The sequence below is a fragment of the Oncorhynchus mykiss genome, chromosome 8 (genome assembly GCF_013265735.2).
Source record: "Oncorhynchus mykiss isolate Arlee chromosome 8, USDA_OmykA_1.1, whole genome shotgun sequence".
In the NCBI taxonomy this organism is placed as follows: Eukaryota; Metazoa; Chordata; class Actinopteri; order Salmoniformes; family Salmonidae; genus Oncorhynchus; species Oncorhynchus mykiss.
In genome coordinates this window covers 38,992,822-39,018,760 of record NC_048572.1, presented here as the reverse complement: position 1 = coordinate 39,018,760, position 25,939 = coordinate 38,992,822, and the positions used below count along the sequence as shown (strand labels likewise).

The following is a 25,939-nucleotide window of genomic DNA, read 5'->3' as shown; positions in this document are numbered from 1 at the left end:
AAAATACAATAATTTGTGTTATTAGTTTAAGCACACTATGTGTGTCTATTGTTGTGACTTGTGAATTTGATGACCAATTTATGCAGAAATCCAGGTAATTCCAAAGGGTTCACATACTTTTTCTTGCCACTGTATTTTATAATTGAGATTATTCAAAGTAGCCACCATGACAGCTTTGCACACTCTTGGCATTCTCTCAACCAGCTTCATACCTGGTATGCCCTTCAATTAACAGGTGTGCCTTGTTAATTTGTGGAATTTCTTTCCTTAATGAGTTTGAGCCAATCAGTTGTGTTGTGACAAGGTAGGGGTGGGTATACAGAAGATGGCCCTATTTTGTAAAAGTCCAAGTCCATATTATGTCAAGAACAGCTCATTAAGCAAAGAGAAATTACAGTCCATGAAAGTTTATTCAAGTTCAGTCGCAAAAACCATCAAGCTCTATGATGAAAGGAAGTCCCAGAGTAAACTCTGCTGTAGAGGAGAAGTTTCTGCCTCAGAAATTGCAGCCCAAATGAATGCTTTACAGTTCAAGTAAGAGACACATCTCAACATCAACTGTTTAGAGGAGACTGCGTGAATCAGGCCTTCATGGTTAAATTGCTGCAAAGAAACCACAACTAAAGGAGACCAAAAAGAAGAAAGGACTTGTTTGGGCCAAAAAACACGGACAATGGACATTAGACGGTGGAAATCTGTCCTTTGGTCTGATGAGTCCAAATTTGAGATTTTTGGTTACAACCGCTGTGTCTTTGTGAGACGCAGAGTTGGTGAACGGATGATCTCTCAGTGGTCCCCACTATAAATAATGTAGGAAGAGGTGTGATGGTGTGTGGGTACTTTCCTGGTGACACTGTCAGTGATTTACTTAGAATTCAAGGCATACTTAACCAGCATGGCTACCACAGAATTCTGCAGTGATACGCCATCCCATCTGGCTTAGTGGGACTATCATTTGTTTTTCAACAGGACAATGACCCAACACACCTCCAGGCTGTGTAAGGGCTATTTGACCAAGAAGGAGAGTGATGGAGTGCTGCATCAGATGACCTGGCCTCCACAATCACTCAAACTCAACCCAAATGAGATGATTTGGGATGAGTTGGACAGCAGAGTGAAGGAAAAGCAACCAACAAGTGCTTACGGAGGGAATAACTACACTGTTTGTATTCAGCCATATTCCCAGTCTCCTTGCCATGGTTTGCGCGTTCAGTTTTGTGCGAATGCTGCCATTTATCCACGGTTTCTGGTTAGGGTAGGTTTTAATAGTCACAGTGGGTACACCATCTCCTATAAACTTCCTGATAAACTCAGACCCGTATCCATGTATTTGTCGATGTTATTCTTAGAGGCTACCCGGAACATATCCCAGTCCGCGTGATCAAAACAATCTTGAAGCGTGGATTCCGGTAGGACAGACGAGTGTTGAATAGTCCTTAGCATGGGTAGTTTCTGTTTGAGTTTCTGTCTTTTGGAAGGGAGGAGCAAAAAGGAGTCGTGATCAGATTTACTGAAGGGAGGGCAGAGGGCTTTGTAGACATTTTGAAAAGCTGAGTAACAGTGGTCCAATGTTTTCTCGGAGCGAGTGCTATGTTCAATGTGTTGGTAAGAACTTCGGAAGCATTTTCCTCAAATTGACTTTGTTAAAATCCCCAGCTACAATAAATGCAGCCCCAGTATATGTGGTTTCCAGTTTGCTTGAAGTCCAGTGAAGTTCTTTGAGGGCTTGAGAGTGAAAATCCACGGCTGTGACTATAACCGAAGAGAATTCTCTTGGGAGGAAATACGGTCGTCACTTGATTGTGAGGTATTCTAGGTCAGGTGAACAAAATGACTTGAGTTTCTGTTTGTTAACACAATCACACCATGAGTGGTTAATCATGAAACATACACCCCCGCCTTTCTTCTTCCCAGAGGGGTTATTCCTGTCTGCGCGATATACTGAGAACCCTGCTGGCTGTATGGACAAAGACCGTATATCCCGAGAGAGCCAGGGCATTTTTAAAGGCTGACAAACAGACAGACATCACCATGAAGTGATGCCGCTGCGATGTTCGCAGTGTGGCCGAGAGAGAGAAACGCTGGCACTGCAGAATCTGAGCAGGAAATGCACAGTCACCATTACACTGACAACAAATGGGTAGTATCATACACTCACATAAACAGAATACCTTACCCTCCCCTACGTATGTATTTGGACAGTGATGCTAAAATGTTAAATGTGGCTCTATACTCCAGCATTTTGGATTCAAGATCAATTGTTTCATTTGCAGTGACAGTGCAGAATGTCACCTTTTATTTGAGGTTATTTCCATTAATATCTGATTTACTATTTGAAGATATCATAAGATGTCCAAAGTATTTGGACAAATTTCCCTTATAGTGTACCAAAGTAGTCAAAAGTGAAAGTAGTTGGTCCTATATTCCCAGCACGCATTTTTTTATTGAACCTTTATTTAACTAGGCAACTCAGTTAATAAGAACAAATTCTTATTTACAATGACAGCCTACCGGGGAACAGTGGGTTCCCGGTAGGCTTGTTCAGGGGCAGAACGACAGGTTTTTACCAGCCTTGCGGTTACTGGCCCAACGCTCTAACCACTAGGCTACCTGCCACCCCCAATGACTACATCAAGCTTGTGACTCTACAAACTCGTTAGATGCATTTGTTTTGGTTGTGTTTTGGGTTGATGACTGGAGGAAATGACTTTCTAAGTGAGTAGATGAGATGTTTCTGAATGTTAGAGGCTAAAACAAAGCATGCTAACCTCTTACCATTACCAATAATGGGAGAGATAAGCATTTTGATCTTTGTCCCTCTGTAACTTTCTCACCCATCATTATTCACGATTCATTCATGATTATCCATAATCATGGTAGTATCATGTAGAAATGTTCTAACATTTTCTATTCCTAATTACAATAAAAGTGACTCCAAGTGACTCCACAATACATTATTCACAATTCATTTCTTATTGGACAAAACATTATTTTTTTATTTTACCTTTATTTAACTAGGCAAATCAGTTAAGAACAAATTCTTATTTTCAATGACGGCCTAGGAACAGTGGGTTCTGCCTGTTCAGGGGCATAACGACATGCCTGTTCAGGGGCAGAACGACAGATTTGTACCTTGTCAGGATTTGAACTTGCAACCTTTCGGTTAATAGTCCAACACTCTAACCACTAGGCTACCCTGCCGAAACACAACCAACACAAGCTGTAAATGTCTCCAACAAGTTTGTAGAATCACAAGCTTGAGGTAGTCATTTGTGTGCAAGGAATATGGGACCAAATACTAAACACATTTGAATACTTTAACCCTCATCCTATCAACATATTTTACATACATGGATCACCAACTGAGGTCATTTTGACCCCAAGAAGAAACTATTGGAAAAGCAACAATCATAGCCCAATATCACCTTAATTCTTATCAAAACATCATAAGACATATAAATAATGTTTTCTGAAATAAAAATGACCAAAACAGCCTGGTATTTTAGCAAAAGTACAGTTGATTTGCATATTCTGTAAAACTTCCAATATAAATGTGTCCCTTCAATAAAGCACAGATTTTAGTACAATCCACGTAAGTACTAAAAAAGCTGATTTACCATCATTTGATTGTAGTATCATTTGTTTTTTTTATAATTTTTAAGTAAATATCAATTCCGTATTGAACGAGTCACTGGTACTTCCTGCTTTAGTTTTTTGCTTGTAAGCAGGAACCAGAAGGATATAATTATGGTCAGATTTGTCAAATGGAGGGCGAGGGAGAGCTTTGTATGCGTCCTCTGTGTGTGGAGTAAAGGTGGTCTTGAATTTTTTCCCTCTGGTTGCACATGTGACATGCTGGTAGAAATGAGGTCCAACGGATTTAAGTTTGCCTACATTAAAGTACCCGACCACTAGGAGCTCCGTTTCTAGATGAGAATTTTCTTGTTTGCTTATGGCCTTACAAGCTAAAAACTAAGTTGCAAACAACGCGAAAAAACGAACAAAATAGCACAGCTGGTTAGGAACCCGGCGCCAATATCATTCGCCTATGATGTTGTATAGGTGGAGTTATGGGCCAATTTGCATATATGAACATTTATTTCTAACCATGTGGAACTGCATATTTTAGTTTCAAACCATATTTAAATGTTTATCTAATGTCACACAGTGGCCCGATTATTTATACAAAAAAAAACATATGTACAGTAAATGACTGTTACAGACACAGTAATTTAAATACAGTACTTTGTGAACAGAATGAATAGCTTGACATGTTCTACAACATACTGAGCTAATATCTACCCTGTCAATCATGATTGCAAGTGACACAGGAAATATATGAAAATACAATGACTCCTCTAAGAAGCACTTTTTGTCTTCCATCTGACCTTAAAACAATGTTACTCACGATTGCTAGGATGGAAGTGGTATACCGGGATGACCACGTGGCCTTTCCCAGTGTTACTAGCCACCACTTCCTCATGGTCCAGAACGGAGAGGCGGATGTGAACATCCGGTTTGGACGTCTGGAACTGGACCGTACCGGCGTGGTCCGCGGTCACCTTCACAGAATACCTGTCGTAATATACAGAGTTCAATATTGGTAGGGCCAGAAGGTTTTCCAGACAATGTGATCTGACCAGGAAAAACTATGCCCTCACTCAATATGTGATTAGCACAAAACACAGACAACAGGCAATTATGAATTCCCGGTGAATCATATTGATTACAATTAAATTAGGCACCTTCCAACCTAAGTACGTATGTTTTACTCTGTCGTTATTCCGATATGCTACCTGCAGATGACGTTCCTGTCATTGGGAATGTAGTAATCCCTGAATTCCTTCACAGAGAAGTTGTTGAGTGGAGCCTCTCGTGCCAGGTCAGGAAGATCACATGAGCCAATCAGACGCATCCTCCACTTGGCCCCCACGAGGGGTGTGTCAGGGGTGTGGGCCTCCGCCACAAAGGTGTATCCACGCTACAGGGAGGTGGGTATGAGGCACGGGGTTTAGTTTCTCACACACACAAAAGTACATGGCACACCCACACACATACACTGCATATACAGCACTATCATAGTGCCGCACTCACAGTGCCACATTCCTACACTGTAAAGCACAAAAACACGATTTGTTTTTTTATATACATATACACATATACATATACGTACAGTATAACATACAGTTTGTGTTTGTGAGAGGTTGAATGTACAGTAGTTTGTTTAATGTTGAGACCTGGTTGTGTTTGTAGACGTGGGGCTCTACTCTCTGGAAGACTCTGGGTAGCTCCTCTCCCGTGTTGTTGTCTATGACGTGGAGCAGACAGGAGGAGACTGGGGAGTAGACCTTAGCCACGAGCAGCATTTCTTTATGCACCAAGAACACCTCTCTGGAACACACAGCACTCACAATGACGTTTTACTACCACATAAAAAAAAACACTAACAACGGAGGATCATGTGGGTGTTAGCGAAACATTTTACATTCATATATAACATGTCGGTGCTTTATCCGTGTGTTGTGTGAGTATGTGTGTGTGTCTTCTACCTGAAGACCAGTAGCCAGGAGTTGGCCAGTTCAGGCAGAGGGACAGAGTAGTCGGTGAACGTGATTCTGGTCCACTCATCCTCCTGACAGGGGTACAGTTCAGCTGTCCTCTCATCGTTACTGAAGATGTACCTGGACAATAAAGACACAACAACCATGGCTATCAGGGAAAGAGGTGCTGCATATGGGGGCTAGGTCCACTCCAATACTGCATAAACAGAAACTGTTCTTAGCGTGGAACTGAGAAAAATGGCTTTTATTTACCTTTGTTTCACAGTAACTTTATGCAGTTACTTTTAACATGACCCCCATTTTCTCCTGAACACAATACAATGGAGGCAGGATACTTGTCCACATGATTAAGCATGTATTTCATGTATCGAAAATGACATTAACTCATTTTCAACCAAATGAGCAGTTACTGCCTTTTTGCTTGGTAGGGCAGATCAGGGGCCCGATGTATGAAGCGTCTCAGAGTAGGAGTGCTGATCTAGGATCAGGTCCCCGATGTCCATGTTATCTTATTCAGTGTGATCTAAAAAGTGAAACTGATCCTAAAATCAGCAGTCCTACTCTGAGACACTTGATACATGCGGCCCTAAAACTCCCTGGGGGGAGATAACTTTTATATGGAGGGCTGAGAGTTACTATATGACAGTGTAACCTCACTTTGTCAACTTCACTCAAAGAGTCTTGAGTTGACAAACACAGGGTTTGTCTGTGTTTGGTGAGACGAGCACCCAAGAGGTTATAGGTGAGTAAGAGTTACAAGGTGCGGAGATGGACACATGCTAGAAGCGGAGGATTTTTCTTGATTTGTACCAGGGTGACCCAGTGCCTTCAGACGGTTCATCCCCTATCTGGAGCCTGTCACTGGGCTCAACAGACTGGGGGGGGGATCACAGAGAGAGGGTCAAACAAACAGAGAATGAGGGGTTAAACAGAATATGAGGCAGATACATTTGGCCAGAATTCTCTCAGATATGATACTGAACGAACAGGCATGATCAATGTGTGAAACAGGACATGTGCAAAATCTGTCTATTATGAGCTCTCCAGAAGAATACAGTTACAATTATGTATTATCATTGTAATATTTCTTCATCACACCACACCACCGTGGTCATTTTATTTAAGCGCAGTATACTATGGGGAGCTTCTCTTTGGGTTCTTCTCTTAAGGAGAGTGAAAACACTTCACAGCTCTGACTCTGTACTGGGGGCTTCCATTGATCAGTGAGATCTGACTTACACACAAACAGAGGCATGCGGCACACACGCACGGACACGCATGCGCGTACACACGCGCACACACACACACACACACCCCTCACCCTCAGACGACGGATCATTCAGAAGACTCAAAGAGCCGAATGGAGCAGAGAGAGGATAAACAGCAGATGGTACCACCAGGAGACGATGGAACACAATGTGGAAAACTACTCACCTCCCCTCTACCGTGAGGCTGAGCCATGGCTATAGGACTCACTGAGGAGGATAGGGACAGACTCTGGGCACGCATGGAAAGAGGCTAAATGAATTGCCTCAATGCACCTAGCTGGCACAGTGTCATAACAGTGTGCCAAGCCATATTGCTGTACGTACCCAACAATGCACTGTAATGAAAAATGGTAAATTATACAATCATTTTGGGTGTTATCAACAGTAAAATACTCTGAAACGTTTACTGCAGCATACCGTAAATTATGGTGCACTGTGGGAAATTGTTATGGGTGGGGAAAGAATTTCTGCATTTCGAATGGTACTTTAAATTACACGCAACAGAATACAAAACCGTGACCACTAGTGGGTGCATGGTATTGCTGTTTCTGGCTAATTAACATATTTTGAGGCGTGTCTTGTAAGAGGCTTTATTGTTGCACTCGTGAGTGAGAATGCTGCACCAATTTATCTATTTGGATATAGTGCCCCATGTCCATTTGGCAGACAGATCGTTCAAGATCGACGTCGAAGACGTCGAAAAATGCTTCCAGACCCGGCCACTAGGGGCAACATTACCATCATCTAAGCATGGGTAAGGGATCAGAAGGTTGCGTGTTGAAACTTTTTTGGGTGGGAGTTTTAACCTTATCCCAAACCTTAATGCTTACCTTAACCATTTGGAATGAGTGCCTAAACATAATGTTTTAAACCTATCCCAAACCTTAATCCATACCTTAATGGGATACTTCGAGATTTTGACAATGAGGCCCTTTATCTACATCCCCAGAGTCAGATGAACTCGTGGATACCATTTTTACGTCTCTGCGTGTAGTTTGAAGGAAGTTGCTAACTAGCGCTAGAGCAATTGCTAACCAGCGTTAGTGCAATGACTGCATGTCTATGAGTAACGCTAATGACTGCAAGTCTATGAGTAACGCTAATGACTGCAAGTCTATGAGTAACGCTAATGACTGCAAGTCTATGGGTAACGCTAATGACTACAAGTCTATGGGTAACTCTAATGACTGCAAGTCTATGAGTAACACTAAGGACTGCAAGTCTATGGGTAACGCTAATGTCTGCAAGTCTATGGGTAACGCTAATGTCTGCAAGTCTATGGGTAACGCTAATGTCTGCAAGTCTATGGGTAACGCTAATGACTGCAAGTCTATGGGTAAAGTTAATGTCTGCAAGTCTATGGGTAACGCTAATGACTGCAAGTCTATGGGTAACGCTAATGACTGCAAGTCTATGGGTACTTCAAATCATTGCACTAACACTATAAATTAGAAATTGGAGAAATTGAATGATATAGAGCAGTAGGAGCAACAAAAACACTTAGAAAAGTGATGTTTGGAGCAATTTGAAATTCTGCAGTGAGACTGAGTCTGTGTTGCCCTGTAGTTGCTGCCAGTTTGGATGCCTTTGTCAAGGCCTCTAGAAGTGCAAGTGATATAAAACAGAAACAATTCACTAATATACTGTAATGTGTAAACACTTTACCTATCAGCCAACCTGTTCGAACCAATCGCTTGTAATTACAGTAAATATTTTGAAATACAAACCTCTCCCCTCAATTCATTTAATGCCTTCACCCATTAATTAATTCCAATTACGGCAGCATACTTTATTACAGTATAATACAGTACATTTTATGGTATTGTACTGTATGTCATTACGCAGTACCTGCTTCGATACCGTATTTATATCACAGTAGGTGTACTGAAATATGAAAAACATATTGCCACCGAGCTACCTGTAAGCTACTGTGAAATTCACAGTATCCCCTTTACAGTGTTGGGAAGAAAACACAAGTATGCAGTGTGTTGGCTAAATTAGATGTGTCATGTTTGCGTGTGCTGTGTGAGATTGGGTTTTAGTGTTGTGTGCTCAGCTGTGAATGTGTGCGATGTTGAGCTAGCTGATTAATAATTTACCTCAATAAAGACACTGCGTGTTTCTCTGCATCCGATTCCACACTAGCCCACATCTCCTGAAGTGTCTTTGAGGCACTGAGATTCTCCTTTGTGCCTAGATAATACATATAACACACACACACACACACACACACACACACACACACACACACACACCACGCTCAGTTAAGAAGCAGCAGACATACATAAAAGATGAAAGACATTCACCTTGAAGCCAAAGACATGAACACATTGCTATAATACTTGACTTAATGGAAGGTAAAAAGATGAGGGAGAGTGCCAGATGCATTCTTTTTGTGACGAAAGAGAAAAAAACACATTCAAACATCAAATTCACTGAGACACTCATCCCTGTTACACGAGCCATGTACTGGATCAATTCATAAAATATGTAATTCTTCATTCTGTATCTCCCTGGCTATGCTACTGAGGTGTGTGTGCGCCGCCGTGCAAGCTTGCACGTGTGCGTGAGAAAGTTAACGACAGGCGTTTCTCATCTTCTCCAAATCAAGAGCCATTATGGGCTGGGCTCTGGTTTGGGAGATGAAAAAGTAGTCTTGCAGAGAGATGGCTGTTTGTGACAGACAGCGCATCCGAGGTAGTTAATGATAAAACACTGACAGAGTGGCCTGTACTTAACCTGAGACATCAGTTGTTGATGTCATTATTTGTCATGTGTTCCTAAAGGGCTTTGAGGCATGCAGTGGGTTTAAAATGTAAGGCTTGGAAATACAGAGACTGGAATAGTCGTCATGATAAATATGGTATCTAGGTAGAAACAAATTAGTTTCTTGAACAACCAGTGTGGTGTACCAGTGATGGAATCTGTGTGTGTCTTCCTAAATGACAAGTCTGTGAGTGTAGTGGAACAAGGAGGGGAGTTAGGCGAGTACTGGAATCTCATGTCTCTGCTCCAGGCCTTAGTGTTGTGTTCTGACAGGCTGGACAGGACAGAGTAACCCTCAAGCCCTGGCAATAAATAGAGTCTGTTCATATCCCTCACCTAAAAAACACCCTCCCTCCTTCTATCCCTTTCTTTCCCTCTCTCTAGCTCTGCATCCTCCTCTCTCCCCCCCTCGCTGCTCTCCCTCAACTCGTAAACATGTCACAACAGAGCTGTTTTGATGTTCGAGTGGGTGCAGGTGGGTGGGTCGATGTGTGTGTGCATGAATGTGTGTGTTGTCCTGCCCCCCCCACCACCTTACCTGTCAGGGTTTATTAGTGAGAGTGGCATACTCATCGATAAGTCTCTATTTCAGCCCAGAGTCCCAAAGATAGGGCACAGGGCTAACTCTTAGCAGAGAGAGAGCGAGAGAGAAGAGAGAGAGAAGAAAGAGAGAGAGAGAATAAGATGACACCGATGGAGAAAGTCCAACCCGACTTTGCTATTTTGTGACTTTTTCCGTGTTTATCCTTAATTTGTTTGTACAGAAAGCTCACACCATTATCACAGCCAAGTACATTTGAATTATAAATTGACAGCTACTAACTTTAACCTCAATTTCAGTGCAAGCAAAGACAAGGGAGGAGTGCTGGAGTATTTGTTGTACTAAGACGCAGAGAAAATCAAATCGGCACTCCCCTCCATTTTACTGGCCAATGTCCAGCCACTTGAGAACAAGATGGATGAGCTCTGTTTGAGAGATTCCTACTAACGGGACGTGAAAAACTGTAATATTCTATGCTTTTCTGAAACTTGGCTGACGGGCGATATGGACATAATACTCAAGTGTTTCTCCATGCTTTGTCACGGCCGGAAAGGGGACCAAAAGGGGGAGGTGTGCCTCTTTGTAAACAACAACTGGTGCGCTGCTTCAAGTGTGAAGGAAGTCTCAAGCTTTTGCTCCTAAACTAGAATATCTCATGGGAAATTGCAGACGTTTTTATCTGTAATGATTACTGCTGTCTACATCCTACCACAAAAGGAGAATGGAACCAAGCAGGCACTCAACGAGGCCATAAACAAACAAGAAAACGCTCACCCAGAGGAAGTGTTTCTATTGGCTGTTTCTAGGACTTTAACTCCTGAAATTCTGTTTATCACACTTTTACCAAGATACTCTGAATCACTTTTAATTAAGGCCTTCCCTCGCCCTCCTTTCTGCAAATCAGATCATGACCATCCTCCTGCTTCCTGTTAACAAGCAAAAACTCAAACAGGACGTACCAGAGACGTGCTCAGTACGGAAGTGGTCTGATGAAGCGGACGCTAAGCTACAAGGCTGCTTCGCTAGCACAGAGCAGAGTATGTTCAGGGATTCATCAGATAACATTGAGGAGTTTACCACATCAGTCATGGGTTTCATCAATGCACTTGATGAAGTCATCCCCACAGTGACCATACAGTGCCTTGCGAAAGTATTCGGCCCCCTTGAACTTTGCGACCTTTTGCCACATTTCAGGCTTCAAACATAAAGATATAAAACTTTATTTTTTTGTGAAGAATCAACAACAAGTGGGACACAATCATGAAGTGGAACGACATTTATTGGATATTTCTAACTTTTTTTACATTTCAAAAACTGAAAAATTGGGCGTGCAAAATTATTCAGCACCTTAAGTTAATACTTTGTAGCGCCACCTTTTGCTGCGATTACAGCTGTAAGTCGCTTGGGGTATGTCTCTATCAGTTTTGCACATCGAGAGACTGAAATTTTTTCCCATTCCTCCTTGCAAAACAGCTCGAGCTCAGTGAGGTTGGATGGAGAGCATTTGTGAACAGCAGTTTTCAGTTCTTTCCACAGATTCTCGATTGGATTCAGGTCTGGACTTTGACTTGGCCATTCTAACACCTGGATATGTTTATTTTTGAACCATTCCATTGTAGATTTTGCTTTATGTTTTGGATCATTGTCTTGTTGGAAGACAAATCTCCGTCCCAGTCTCAGGTCTTTTGCAGACTCCATCAGGTTTTCTTCCAGAATGGTCCTGTATTTGGCTCCATCCATCTTCCCATCAATTTTAACCATCTTCCCTGTCCCTGCTGAAGAAAAGCAGGCCCAAACCATGATGCTGCCACCACCATGTTTGACAGTGGGGATGGTGTGTTCAGCTGTGTTGCTTTTACGCCAAACATAACGTTTTGCATTGTTGCCAAAAAGTTCAATTTTGGTTTCATCTGACCAGAGCACCTTCTTCCACATGTTTGGTGTGTCTCCCAGGTGGCTTGTGGCAAACTTTAAACGACACTTTTTATGGATATCTTTAAGAAATGGCTTTCTTCTTGCCACTCTTCCATAAAGGCCAGATTTGTGCAATATACAACTGATTGTTGTCCTATGGACAGAGTCTCCCACCTCAGCTGTAGATCTCTGCAGTTCATCCAGAGTGATCATGCGCCTCTTGGCTGCATCTCTGATCAGTCTTCTCCTTGTATGAGCTGAAAGTTTAGAGGGACAACCAGGTCTTGGTAGATTTGCAGTGGTCTGATACTCCTTCCATTTGAATATTTTCGCTTACACAGTGCTCCTTGGGATGTTTAAAGCTTGGGAAATCTTTTTGTATCCAAATCTGGCTTTAAACTTCTTCACAACAGTATCTCGGACCTGCCTGGTGTGTTCCTTGTTCTTCATGATGCTCTCTCCGCTTTTAACGGACCTCTGAGACTATCACAGTGCAGGTGCATTTATACGGAGACTTGATTACACACAGGTGGATTGTATTTATCATCATTAGTCATGTTAGTCAACATTGGATCATTCAGAGATCCTCACTGAACTTCTGGAGAGAGTTTGCTGCACTGAAAGTAAAGGGGCTGAATAATTTTGCACGCCCAAATTTTCAGTTTTTGATTTGTTAAAAAAGTTTGAAATATCCAATAAATGTCGTTCCACTTCATGATTGTGTCCCACTTGTTGTTGATTCTTCACAAAAAAATACAGTTTTATATCTTTATGTTTGAAGCCTGAAATGTGGCAAAAGGTCGCAAAGTTCAAGGGGGCCGAATACTTTCGCAAGGCACTGTATGTACCCTAACAAAAAGCAATAGATTATCGCTTTCAATGAACGGGACACGGACATGGATGATTACAAGAAAGCCTGCTTACGACCCCGACGAACCATCAAACATGGAAAATGTCAATATAGGACTAATATTGAATCTTACTACACCGGTTCCGATGCGGTAAGATTTGCAGACTATTACAAATTACAAAGGAAAACCCAGCCGTGAGTTGTCCAGAGACAAAAATCTCCCAGACCGAGGCAAACACTGAGCCAGACATGAGAGCCCCTGCTGTCCCGGACAACTGTGTGATCTTGCTCTCCATGGCCGATGTGAGTAAGACTTTTAAACAGGTTAAAACCTCTCTGGGATATATATGTGGCCACCTCGCCAACAGCCAGTGAAATTGCAGGGCGCCAAATTCACACAACAGAAATCTCATAATTAAAATTCCTCAAACATACAAGTATTATACACCATTTTAAAGATAGACTTCTTGTTAATCCAGCCACAGTGTCTGATTTCAAAAAGGCTTTAAGGCGAAAGTACACCATGTTAGGTCAGCGCCTAGCCACAGAAAACCATACAGCCATTTTCCAACCAAGGAGAGGTGTCACAAAAGTCAGAAATAGCATTAAAATCAATCACTTACCTTTGATGATCTTCATCTGATGGCACTCCCAGGTCTCCATGTTAGACAATAAATGTTTGTTTTGTTCGATAAAGTTCATCTTTATGTCCAAATACCTCATTTTTGTTTGCATGTTTAGTCCAGTAATCCAAATGCACAAAGTCCAGACAAAAAGTCAAAAAAGTTCCATTAAAGTTTGTAGAAACATGTCAAACGATGTATATAATCAATCTTTAGGATGTTTTTATCATAAATCTTCAATAATATTCCAACCGGACAATTCCGTTAGAAAGGGAATGAGCGTTGCACTCACGGCCACGCTAAGACTAAAGGCTTTCAGCCTGGCCACTTGTTGAAACAGCTCTTATTCTCTCCCCTTTCACAATAGAAGCCTGAAACAACTTCTAAAGACTGTTGACATCCACTGGAAGCCTTAGGAAGTGCAATCTGACCCCACAGAGACAGGATATTGGATAGGCAATCACTTAAAAAAACTACAAACCTCAGATTTCCCACGTCCTCAGATTTCCCAAGTTTCCCACATTTTTGCCTGCCATATGAGTTCTGTTATACTCACAGACATTATTTTAACAGTTTTAGAAACTTCAGAGTGTCCTATCCAAATCTACTAATTATATGCATATCCTACTGTTATTTTTCACTGTCTTTTTACTGTTGTTTTAATTTATTTACTTACCTATTGTTCACCTAATACCTTTTTTGCACTGTTGGTTAGAGCCTGTAAGTAAGCATTTCACTGTAAGGTTCTACACCTGTTGTATTTGGCACACATGATAAATAAACTTTGATTTGAATTCTCATACCGCCCCAACAGATCCACAGATGATGCAATTTGTATAGCACTCCACACTGCTCTCTCCCACCTGGAGAAATACCTATGTGAGAATGCTGTGCATTGACTACAGCTCAGCCTCAAAGCTCATCACCAAGCTCGGGACCCTGGGACTGAACACCTTCTTCAGCAACTGGATCCTGGACTTCCTGAAGGGCTGCCCCCAGGTGATACGGGTAGGTAACAACATATCTGCCACGCTGACCCTCAACACTGCGGCCCCTCAGGGGTGTGTGTTTAGTCCCCTTCTGTACTCCCTGTTCACCCAAGACTGTATGGCTATGCATCACTTTAACACATTCATCTAGTTTGCTGACTACACAGTGGTGGTAGGTCTGATCACCGACGACGATGAGACAGCCTACAGGGATGAGGTCAGAGACCTGGCAGTGCAGTGCCAGGACAACAACCTCTGCCTCAAAGTCAGCAAGACAAAGGAGCTGATCGTGGACTACAGGAAACAGAGGAGCGAGGATACCCCATCCACATTGACAAGGATATAGTGGAGCGGGTTGACAGCTTCAAGTTCCTTGACTTAATATGTTTCTCTCACACCAGCACAGTTGTGAAGGAGGCTGACAAGATTTGGAATGGCACTGAAAAAGTTATACAGCTGCACCATTGAGAGCATCTTGTCTGGCTGCATCACTGTTTGGTATGGCAACTGCACCGCCCTTGATCACAAGGCGCTACAGAGGGCGGTGGAGATGACACAGTACATCACTGAAACCGAGATCCCTGCCATCCAGGTCCTCTATACCAGGCGGTGTTAGAGGAAGGGCCTGTAAATTGTCAAAGACCCTAGCCACCAAAGCTATAGACTGTTCACTCTGCTACGGCACGGCAAGCGGTACCGGAGCGCCAACCTGGGGCCAAAAGGCACCTGAACAACTTCATACCCCCAAGCCATATGATTACTGAACAGTTAATCAAATAGCTACCCAGACTATTAACTTTACCCTCTTTTCCACTGACTCTCTTACACTGACTCTATGCACATGTATTTGACTCACACACACACACTCACTTACACTGACACTCCAACACACACACACTACATATACGCTCACACACACACAAAACACACACACATATTGACGTCACACACACACACACACTTTCACACTCTCAACAGAAGCTGCTGCTAGTCTGTTTATTATCTATACTGATTGCTATGTCAGTTTTACCCCTACCTACATGTACATATTACCTCAGATACCTCGTACCCCCCAGCACACTGACTCGGCACCGGTACTCCTTGTATATAGACTCGTTATTGATATTTATTGTTACTATTTTTATTGGCTAATTTTCTTAATTTCTAACTCTACATTGTTGAGAAAGGGCTCATAAGAAAGCACTTCACGGTAAAGTCTACTCCTGTTATATTCGATGCATGTGACAAATAATGTTTTTGTTTTTTTGACAGATACGGAGAAACAGAAAATTAAAATAAGAGAGGAAGGGAGAGAGAGAGGGAGAAAGGCAATGCCAGCCTGAGCCCTGTGGCAGTGATGGAGTGGGCAGGGCTGCCAGGAGAGGAGGGAGGGGTGATCGGCCAGAAGCAGAGGGAGTGAGCTGGAACAGCCAGAGAGACCTTTCCACCTCAGATACGGCGAAGGCGAAACAGAAAAAGAGAGAGGGGGAGAGAGAGGGAGAGAGAGCAATGAGGGTAGAGATGTTTATCTGGCAAAGATACACAAACTGCCAGATCAACATCGCTCATACCAATAATCACATGCCTTTAATTAATCTTTCAGTCATTAGACCAGCAACAGTCAAACTGTTACAAACCAATTAAAAGGTCTGGATAACATCCCTCTCTTTCTAAATGAGAATCCATTCTTCCTCTCTTCAACTTAATGAGCAGATCTATCTATAGCAAAGAATGTATCTAATTGTGCTCTGATTGTACCTTGTAAAATTGTCCCTGAGGTCATTGGAAAATTTAATTGAATAACATTGAGAAGTTTGATTGTGAGTGTGAGGCCGTATTAACCCATTATTACCTGGTTTAGCAACATTGAGGGTGAGGACAGTATTAACCCATTATTACTTGGTGCAGTAGCGCTGAGGATGAGGTTAGTATTAACCCATTATTACCTGGTTTACTAGCATTGAGGATGAGGACAGTATTAACCCATTATTACCTGGTTTAGTAGCATTGAGGATGAGGACAACATTAACCCATTATTACCTGGTTTAGTAGCATTGAGGATGAGGATAGCATTAACCCATTATTACCTGGTTTAGTAGCATTGATGATGAGGACAGCATTAACCCATTATTACCTGGTTTAGTAGCATTGATGACGAGGACAGCATTAACCCATTATTACCTGGTTTAGTAGCATTGAGGATGAGGATAGCATTAACCCATTATTACCTGGTTTAGTAGCGTTCAAGATGAGGACAGCATTAACCCATTATTACCTGGTTTAGTAGCATTGAGGATGAGGACAGCATTAACCCATTATTACCTGGTTTAGTAGCGTTCAAGATGAGGACAGCATTAACCCATTATTACCTGATTTACTAGCATTGAGGATGAGGATAGCATTAACCCATAATTACCTGGATTACTAGCATTGAGGATGAGGACAGCATTAACCCATTATTACCTGGTTTACTAGCATTGAGGATGAGGATAGCATTAACCCATTAATACTAGGTTCAGTAGCATTGAGGATGAGGACAGCATTAACCCATTATTACCTGGTTTAGTAGCATTGAGGATGAGGACAGCATTAACCCATTATTACCTGGATTACTAGCATTGAGGATGAGGACAGCATTAACCGATTATTACCTGGTTTACTAGCATTGAGGATGAGGATAGCATTAACTCATTAATACTAGGTTCAGTAGCATTGAGGATGAGGATAGCATTAACCCATAATTACCTGGATTACTAGCATTGAGGATGAGGACAGCATTAACCGATTATTACCTGGTTTACTAGCATTGAGGATGAGGATAGCATTAACCCATTAATACTAGGTTCAGTAGCATTGAGGATGAGGACAGCATTAACCCATTATTACCTGGTTTAGTAGCATTGAGGATGAGGACAGCATTAACCCATTATTACCTGGTTTAGTAGCGTTCAAGATGAGGACAGCATTAACCCATTATTACCTGATTTACTAGCGTTGAGGATGAGGATAGCATTAACCCATAATTACCTGGATTACTAGCATTGAGGATGAGGACAGCATTAACCCATTATTACCTGGTTCAGTAGCATTGAGGATGAGGACAGCATTAACCCATTATTACCTGGTTTACTAGCATTGAGGATGAGGATAGCATTAACTCATTAATACTAGGTTCAGTAGCATTGAGGATGAGGATAGCATTAACCCATAATTACCTGGATTACTAGCATTGAGGATGAGGACAGCATTAACCGATTATTACCTGGTTTACTAGCGTTGAGGATGAGGACAGTATTAACCCATTATTACCTGGTTTAGTAGCATTGAGGATGAGGACAGCATTAACCCATTATTACCTGGTTTACTAGCGTTGAGGATGAGGACAGCATTAACCCATTATTACCTGGTTTAGTAGAATTGAGGATCTCGCGGACTAGATGTCCCTTGAAGCCGGCCTGGAGGATCCTGACTGCCTGGATTTCCTGCTCGGTGGGCTTCCTGCTGCCCCAACCCTCCGGTGCCTCACAATCTGTACAACACACAATGATACACACAATAGTTACGCATACACTTACATTCTTGCAGAGAAAAAAAACACTCCACACACCTGAACCTGTGAGGGACGGTCCCCTTGTCTCGCTGGTGGAGAGCGAGGGGTCGTTGGTAAGGGCCTGGACAGCAAACAGCTCCTCTGCTGACAGCTTCCTGTCCAGAGCAACGCAGATCATGTGATACACTGCTTCATTAAACACCTGCACAGACAGGAGTGGGGAGGTCAGTGCGTGGAGAGAGAGAGAGAGAGAGAGAGAGAGAGAGAGAGAGGAGAGAGAGAGGAGAGAGAGAGGAGAGAGAGAGGAGAGAGAGAGAGGAGAGAGAGAGAGAGAGAGAGAGAGAGAGAGAGAGAGAGAGAGGAGAGAGAGAGAGAGAGAGAGAGAGAGGAGAGAGAGAGGAGAGAGAGAGGAGAGAGAGAGGAGAGAGAGAGGAGAGAGAGAGGAGAGAGAGAGAGAGAGAGAGAGAGAGAGAGAGAGAGAGAGAGAGAGAGAGAGAATGTGTGTGTGCGTGGTTGTGTGTAGGGCCGGCTTACTGACCGAACACTCAGGGCACATTCCCCCAGGGTCCCCGACCCCAGAGAGCATATGAAGTTTCAAGTTCTCTTTCGTATCGTCCGAGAATCCTAAATATTGGAAAACTGCCGCCGTCATCCCCCTCTTCAAAGGGGGTGACATTCGAGACCCAAACTATTACAGACCTACAGTGCCTTGCGAAAGTATTCGGCCCCCTTGAACTTTGCGACCTTTTGCCACATTTCAGGCTTCAAACATAAAGATATAAAACTGTATTTGTTTGTGAAGAATCAACAACAAGTGGGACACAATCATGAAGTGGAACGACGTTTATTGAATATTTCAAACTTTTTTAACAAATCAAAAACTGAAAAATTGGGCGTGCAAAATTATTCAGCCCCTTTACTTTCAGTGCAGCAAACTCTCTCCAGAAGTTCAGTGAGGATCTCTGAATGATCCAATGTTGACCTAAATGACTAATGATGATAAATACAATCCACCTGTATGTAATCAAGTCTCCGTATAAATGCACCTGCACTGTGATAGTCTCAGGGGTCAGTTAAAAGCGCAGAGAGCATCATGAAGAACAAGGAACACACCAGGCAGGTCCGAGATACTGTTGTGAAGAAGTTTAAAGCCGGATTTGGATACAAAAAGATTTCCCAAGCTGTAAACATCCCAAGGAGCACTGTGCAAGCGATAATATTGAAATGGAAGGAGTATCAGACCACTGCAAATCTACCAAGACCTGGCCGTCCCTCTAAACTTTCAGCTCATACAAGGAGAAGACTGATCAGAGATGCAGCCAAGAGGCCCATGATCACTCTGGATGAACTGCAGAGATCTACAGCTGAGGTGGGAGACTCTGTCCATAGGACAACAATCAGTCGTATATTGCACAAATCTGGCCTTTATGGAAGAGTGGCAAGAAGAAAGCCATTTCTTAAAGATATCCATAAAAAGTGTTGTTTAAAGTTTGCCACAAGCCACCTGGGAGACACACCAAACATGTGGAAGAAGGTGTTCTGGTCAGATGAAACCAAAATTGAACTTTTTGGCAACAATGCAAAACGTTATGTTTGGCGTAAAAGCAACACAGCTCATCACCCTGAACACACCATCCCCATTGTCAAACATGGTGGTGGCAGCATCATGGTTTGGGCCTGCTTTTCTTCAGCAGGGACAGGGAAGATGGTTCAAATTGATGGGAAGATGGATGGAGCCAAATACAGGACCATTCTGGAAGAAAACCTGATGGAGTCTGCAAAAGACCTGAGACTGGGACGGAGATTTGTCTTCCAACAAGACAATGATCCAAAACATAAAGCAAAATCTACAATGGAATGGTTCAAAAATAAACATATCCAGGTGTTAGAATGGCCAAGTCAAAGTCCAGACCTGAATCCAATCGAGAATCTGTGGAAAGAACTGAAAACTGCTGTTCACAAATGCTCTCTATCCAACCTCACTGAGCTCGAGCTGTTTTGCAAGGAGGAATGGGAAAAAATGTCAGTCTCTCGATGTGCAAAACTGATAGAGACATACCCCAAGCGACTTACAGCTGTAATCGCAGCAAAAGGTGGCGCTACAAAGTATTAACTTAAGGGGGCTGAATAATTTTGCACGCCCAATTTTTCTGTTTTTGATTTGTTAAAAAAGTTTGAATTATCCAATAAATGTCGTTCCACTTCATGATTGTGTCCCACTTGTTGTTGATTCTTCACAAAAAATACAGTTTTATATCTTTATGTTTGAAGCCTGAAATGTGGCAAAAGGTCGCAAAGTTCAAGGGGGCCGAATACTTTCGCAAGGCACTGTATATCCATCCTGCCCTAACTTTGAAAGCCAAGGTAACAAACAGATCACTGACCATTTTGAATCCCACCGTACCTTCTCCGCTGTGCAATCTGGTTACAGAGTCGGTCACGGGTGCACCTCAGCCACGCTCAAGGTCCTAAACGATATCATAACCACCATCAATAAAAGACAGTACTGTGCAGCCGTCTTCATCGACCTGGTCAAGGCTTTCAACTCCGTCAATCACCGTATTCTTATCGGCAGACTCAACAGCCTTGGTTTCTCAAATGACTGCCTCGCCTGGTTCACCAACTACTTCTCAGATAGAGTTCAGTGTGTCAAATCGAAGGGCCTGTTGTCCGGACCTCTGGCAGTCTCTAGGGTTAAATTATTGGGCAGACTCTTTTCTCTGTATATATCAACGATGTCGCTCTTGCTGCTGGTGATTTCTTGATCCACCTCTATGCAGACGACGCCATTCTCTATACATCTGGCCCTTCTTTGGACACTGTGTTAACAAACCTCCAAACGAGCTTCAATGCAATACAACACTCTTTCCGTGACCTCCAACTGCTCTTACATTCTAGTAAAACAAAATGCATGCTCTTCAACCAATCGCTGCCCGCTCCTGCCCGCACGACTAGGATCACTACTCTGGACGGTTCTGACCTAGAATATGTGGACAACTACAAATACCTAGGTGTCTGGTTAGAATGTAAACTCTCCTTCCAGACTCACATCAAGCATCTCCAATCCAAAATTAAACCTAGAATCGGCTTCCTATTTCGCAACAAAGCCTCCTTCACTCACTGCCAAACATACCCTTGTATAACTGACTATCCTACCGATCCTCGACTTTGGCGATGTCATTTACAAAAAAGCCTCCAACACTCCATTCAGCAAACTGGATGTAGTCTATCACAGTGCCATCCGTTTTGTCACCAAAGCCCCATATACTACCCACCATTGTGACCTGTATGCTCTTGTCGGCTGGCCCTCGCTACATATTCGTCGCCAGACCTACTGGCTCCAGGTCATCTATAAGTCTTTGATAGGTAAAGCTCTGCCTTATCTCAGCTCACTGGTCACCATAACAACACCCACCCGTAGCACACACTCCAGCAGGTACATCTCACTTATCATCCCCAGAGCCAACACCTTTGGCCGCCTCTCCTTCCAGTTCTCTGCTGCCAATGACTGGAACAAATTGCAAAAATCGCTGAAGTTGGAGACTTATATCTTCCTCACTAACTTTAGGCATCAGCTATCTGAGCAGCTTACCGATCGCTGCAGCTGTACACAGCCCATCTGTATATAGCCCATCCAACTACCTACCTCATCCCCATATTGTTTTTATTGACACCAGTATTTCTATTTTCACATCATCATCTGCACATCTATCACTCCAGTGTTAATTTGCTAAATTGTAATTACTTCATTACTATGGCCTATTTATTGCCTTACCTCCTTACGCCATTTGCACGCACTGTATATAGACTTTTTCTATGGTGTTACTGACTATATATTTGTTTATTCCATGTGTAACTCTGTGTTGTTGTTTGTGTCGCACTGCTTTGCTTTATCTTGGCTAGGTCGCAGTTACCTACCTGGTTTAAATAAAGGTCAAATAAAATGTAAAAAAATAAAAAAGTTATATTGGTCCTTTTTTCAGGATACAGATGGTATACACCTTCCAATGAAATACTTACTCGTAAGGTTTCTTCTCAGATAATAATACGAACAAAGTCAATGGCTCAATATATTGTGTGTCTGTGTGGGTAAGGTGCGGAAAATCAGAGCAGGTGGTCAGTCCAGTTCAAGTGTTCCGCAGTCTGATGGCTTGTAGATAGAAACAATTTCTGAGCCTGTTGGTGTCAGACATCATGCTCCGATATCGTCTGCCCGACCGTAACAGAGTGAACAGCTCATGCCTGGGTTATGTGGGGTCCTTGATGATGCTGCAGGCACCGTTTCGAGTAGATGATCTGGATGGGTGGGAGCACAGTCCCAGTGATGTACTGGGCCATCTTCACCATCCGCTGGAGGGCTTTGCGGTTGTGGACGGAGCAATTCCCGTAACAGGATGTGATGTAACTGGTTAGGATTCTCTCGATGGTGTAGTGGTAGTATTTGGAGAGGACCTGGGGCGGTATTCAGAATTGTTTCACCCATCTTAAGAAGTATAGACACTCTTGTGCCCTCGTCAAGAGTGGTGGTGTTGTTTTTGTTGGACGCGGAGGAACTTAAAACTGCTGACTCGCTCTACTGCAGTCCCGTTGATGTGAATCGGGGCATGTTAACTCCTCTGCTTCCTGAAGTCAACAATCAACTCCTTTGTTTTGCTGATGTTGAGGAATAGGTTGTTATCCTAGCACAATGCAAGTTCACTTCCCACCCCCCAATAGGCTGACTTGTTGTTTTTGTTTATCAGGCCTACAACCGTGGTGTTGCCAGGAAAGCAATGGCAAAATGTGTTGAATAGCTTTAACATTAACTTTAAAATAGAAAATGTCTCTCTCATGACAAAATGTGTAAAAACTGCAGGAAGTTAGCTATTTACCTAATACCCCCTTTGGAGGCAGGTGCCCGGGGCCCCAAATGTGGTAGTCCGGCCCTGTGTGTGTGTGTGTGTGTGTGTGTGTGTGTGTGTGTGTGTGTGTGTGTGTGTGTGTGCTTGTATACAGTGCGTGTGTGTGTCCAGTGTTAGTGTCAGTGTGTGCGTGTGTGTGTGTCCAGCGTTAGTGTCAGTGTGTGTCTAGTGTCAGTGTGTGTGTGGTCCAGTGTTAGTGTCGAGTGTGTCTAGTGTTAGTGTCGAGTGTGTCAGTGTGTGTCCAGTGTCAGTGTCAGTGTCAGTGTGTGTGTGTCCTACCCTCTGGTGGTCTCGGAGCCCTCCGACAGTGCTGAGCTGAGCGGGACAGTGGGCGTCCCCCAGAGCCCTGGTGGCTGCTGGGAGCTCCAGCTCATCTGAGAAGGAGCTGACCACTCTGCCCAGTGGCCTCAGAATAGACAGGGCCTGCTCACAAAAACGCACACTCTCCTGGAGGTGGGGAGGAGAGGAGAAGAGGGGGTGGGGGTAAGGACACGTGAGGTGAAAGTGAACTGTCAGAGAAAATGCTCCTTGGTTCTGTCCATTCCGTCTGCTTATTCACCATGGAGAAAAAAGTTATCAAACACACTTCTTGTGCAAATACTGCCTGACTAGTCATTTTCCAGCTGCTTGAGTCTGCATATGGCATGAATAAGCCAACATGTTCACAGTCTTGGCTTTATAAGAGAAAGTCCCTGTAGCCTGAGCAGCCACAGCACACTGCCTGCCTCTCCTCCCCTCTTCTCCTCACCTCCTCCTCCAGCTGTTGGTGTATTGTGACCAGCATCAGCTTTCCGTGATAGACACAGACAGACAGAGACAGAGAGAGACATAGAGAGACCTCTGACCCACTGTGGCCTGAGTGCAGAAGGTATATTATCCTTAACATCAGACGCGCATCCGAGAGTGAGAGGAGAGGTAATAAGAGGAGGATGAGGAGGTATCCCCATGCCTGAATGGGCATATAAACAGAAGGTGAGGAGAAACCAAGCGGCTATTACGGAATAGCTGTCTGCTGGCATTTCCATGGTGATGGTGGTGTCCTCTAACTTACCTTGTCAAGGTGAGGCATGACGGTCTCCTCGTCTCCGAAAATGAAGGGTGCCATGCTGTACAGGTGGACGTGGTAGCCCAGAGGCGCCCTCGTGTGGATGCACAGGACATGACGCCTAAGGCAGGGGAGGAGGTGAGGGCGAGAGTAGAGAATGGAGGGATAGAGAGGGGGTGAGTGAGAGGAAAGAGAGAGGGATCAGATTATCCCTAAAATTATGTGAAACCAACCCCTCACCAAATAACAAACCATGAAACTGGATTGATAAAAACCCAATGATAGTGCCAGTCCGCTTAGAGCTACTGCACCAAGGCCTAGTCAGCTCTACAGACTAATTTCCATATACAGTAGGTTAATAATCCCTTCCCCTCAGACCAAAGCCATGTCTCTGTCCGGCAGTAATGTCTTCCTGGCTGCCTGGGTCAAGTGTGGTCCACTCATAGAGCAGTCGTGCTAATGCACCGTGAGCCCACAGCAGCTCACAGCCCTGCTAGAACACTGCCAGCCTGACAGAGTCCTCCGTCCCATAAGCTTGGCATAATACAGCCATCACAGCCAAACATGATCAATGACAATATACCTGATTGGTGTTGGGTTCAAGAGAATAGAATAATGGATAGAGGGAGGAGAGGGAAGTGTTTGAGAGAGAAAATGAAGTGAGAGAAATATAAAAGAGGGAGAGATACTGTAAATTGATTGCATGTGTGAAACAGAGACCGAGGGACAGATTGAGAGATAGAAAAGGATTGAAAAGAGAGAGCGCAAAGAAGAGTGAGAGGTTGAGATTGAGTTCATTATCATTTGGCGGAAACAGCCCCCCCCCCCACTTCAAACACTCAGGGACGAGTGGTGCGCTAAGTGTTACGTTTACACCACGGCACAGTGGTAATTGTAGCTCCGCGTCCCTCCGCCTGACCCCAGAAACTAGGCCCCCTGCTTCTAGGCCAACCAGAAGCCATTAATAGAGACTAGGGCAAGTTTTTTTCTCAGAGCGTCAGATCTAACTGTAAAATATATATCGATGGTGTGAGGTTTCAGCTGTAGCTTTGAAAATCAGCAGTGAAGTTAATAGTGTAAAGGTTACGTTGGGTTATTTTCATCAATAAAACCATGTAAAATACTGGTCTCATAAGGGCAAAAGTTCAACATCCAAACATCAGGAGGGTGTGCTGAGGCTTTTATGCACCCTGATGATGGCCAACTTTGGAACATGGGCACCATGGTACTGCTTCAGAGTGTCATGAAATGTCTGGTGCCAACAACAGCTTGTAGATGTATGGCTGGTGGTGAGGGTGGTCAGGCCAGGTTGAGCCAGGTCTTACCCAGGGGGCAGGACCAGCAGGGCAGCCTTGCAGGAAGTGGTCTGGATGTGGAGGACAGGGAGCTGACACAGCAGACTCTTCCAGGAGTAGGGCTCTGCTATGAGAACTCCAGACCTGCCCACAGGACTCTCCTTCTCTACAAGAAGACAGAAGATATACAGTGCCTTGCGAAAGTATTCGGCCCCCTTGAACTTTGCGACCTTTTGCCACATTTCAGGCTTCAAACATAAAGATATAAAACTGTACACAACAGTATCTCGGACCTGCCTGGTGTGTTCCTTGTTCTTCATGATGCTCTCTGCGCTTTTAACGGACCTCTGAGACTATCACAGTGCAGGTGCATTTATACGGAGACTTGATTACACACAGGTGGATTGTATTTATCATCACTAGTCATTTAGGTCAACATTGGATCATTCAGAGATCCTCACTGAACTTCTGGAGAGAGTTTGCTGCACTGAAAGTAAAGGGGCTGAATAATTTCGCACGCCCAATTTTTCAGTTTTTGATTTGTTAAAAAAGTTTGAAATATCCAATAAATGTCGTTCCACTTCATGATTGTGTCCCACTTGTTGTTGATTCTTCACAAAAAAATACAGTTTTATA

General features: G+C 43.4%; 1 protein-coding gene across 2 annotated transcripts in view; it reads right to left on the bottom strand.

Annotated features, from left to right (window-relative positions):
* Positions 1-25,939, bottom strand: part of adgb (androglobin) — a 117,774-nt gene that overhangs the window by 28,469 nt on the left and 63,366 nt on the right. For both annotated transcript variants that reach the window (XM_036985453.1, XM_036985454.1), the window contains exons 19-28: positions 25,334-25,469; positions 24,015-24,129; positions 23,243-23,410; positions 18,120-18,264; positions 17,916-18,041; positions 8,929-9,022; positions 5,550-5,681; positions 5,238-5,391; positions 4,797-4,981; positions 4,409-4,575 (exon numbers count right to left, since the gene is read on the bottom strand). In XM_036985453.1, the coding sequence (XP_036841348.1) occupies positions 4,409-4,575; positions 4,797-4,981; positions 5,238-5,391; positions 5,550-5,681; positions 8,929-9,022; positions 17,916-18,041; positions 18,120-18,264; positions 23,243-23,410; positions 24,015-24,129; positions 25,334-25,469 (1,422 nt within the window). The remainder of the gene's footprint in view (positions 1-4,408; positions 4,576-4,796; positions 4,982-5,237; positions 5,392-5,549; positions 5,682-8,928; positions 9,023-17,915; positions 18,042-18,119; positions 18,265-23,242; positions 23,411-24,014; positions 24,130-25,333; positions 25,470-25,939) is intronic.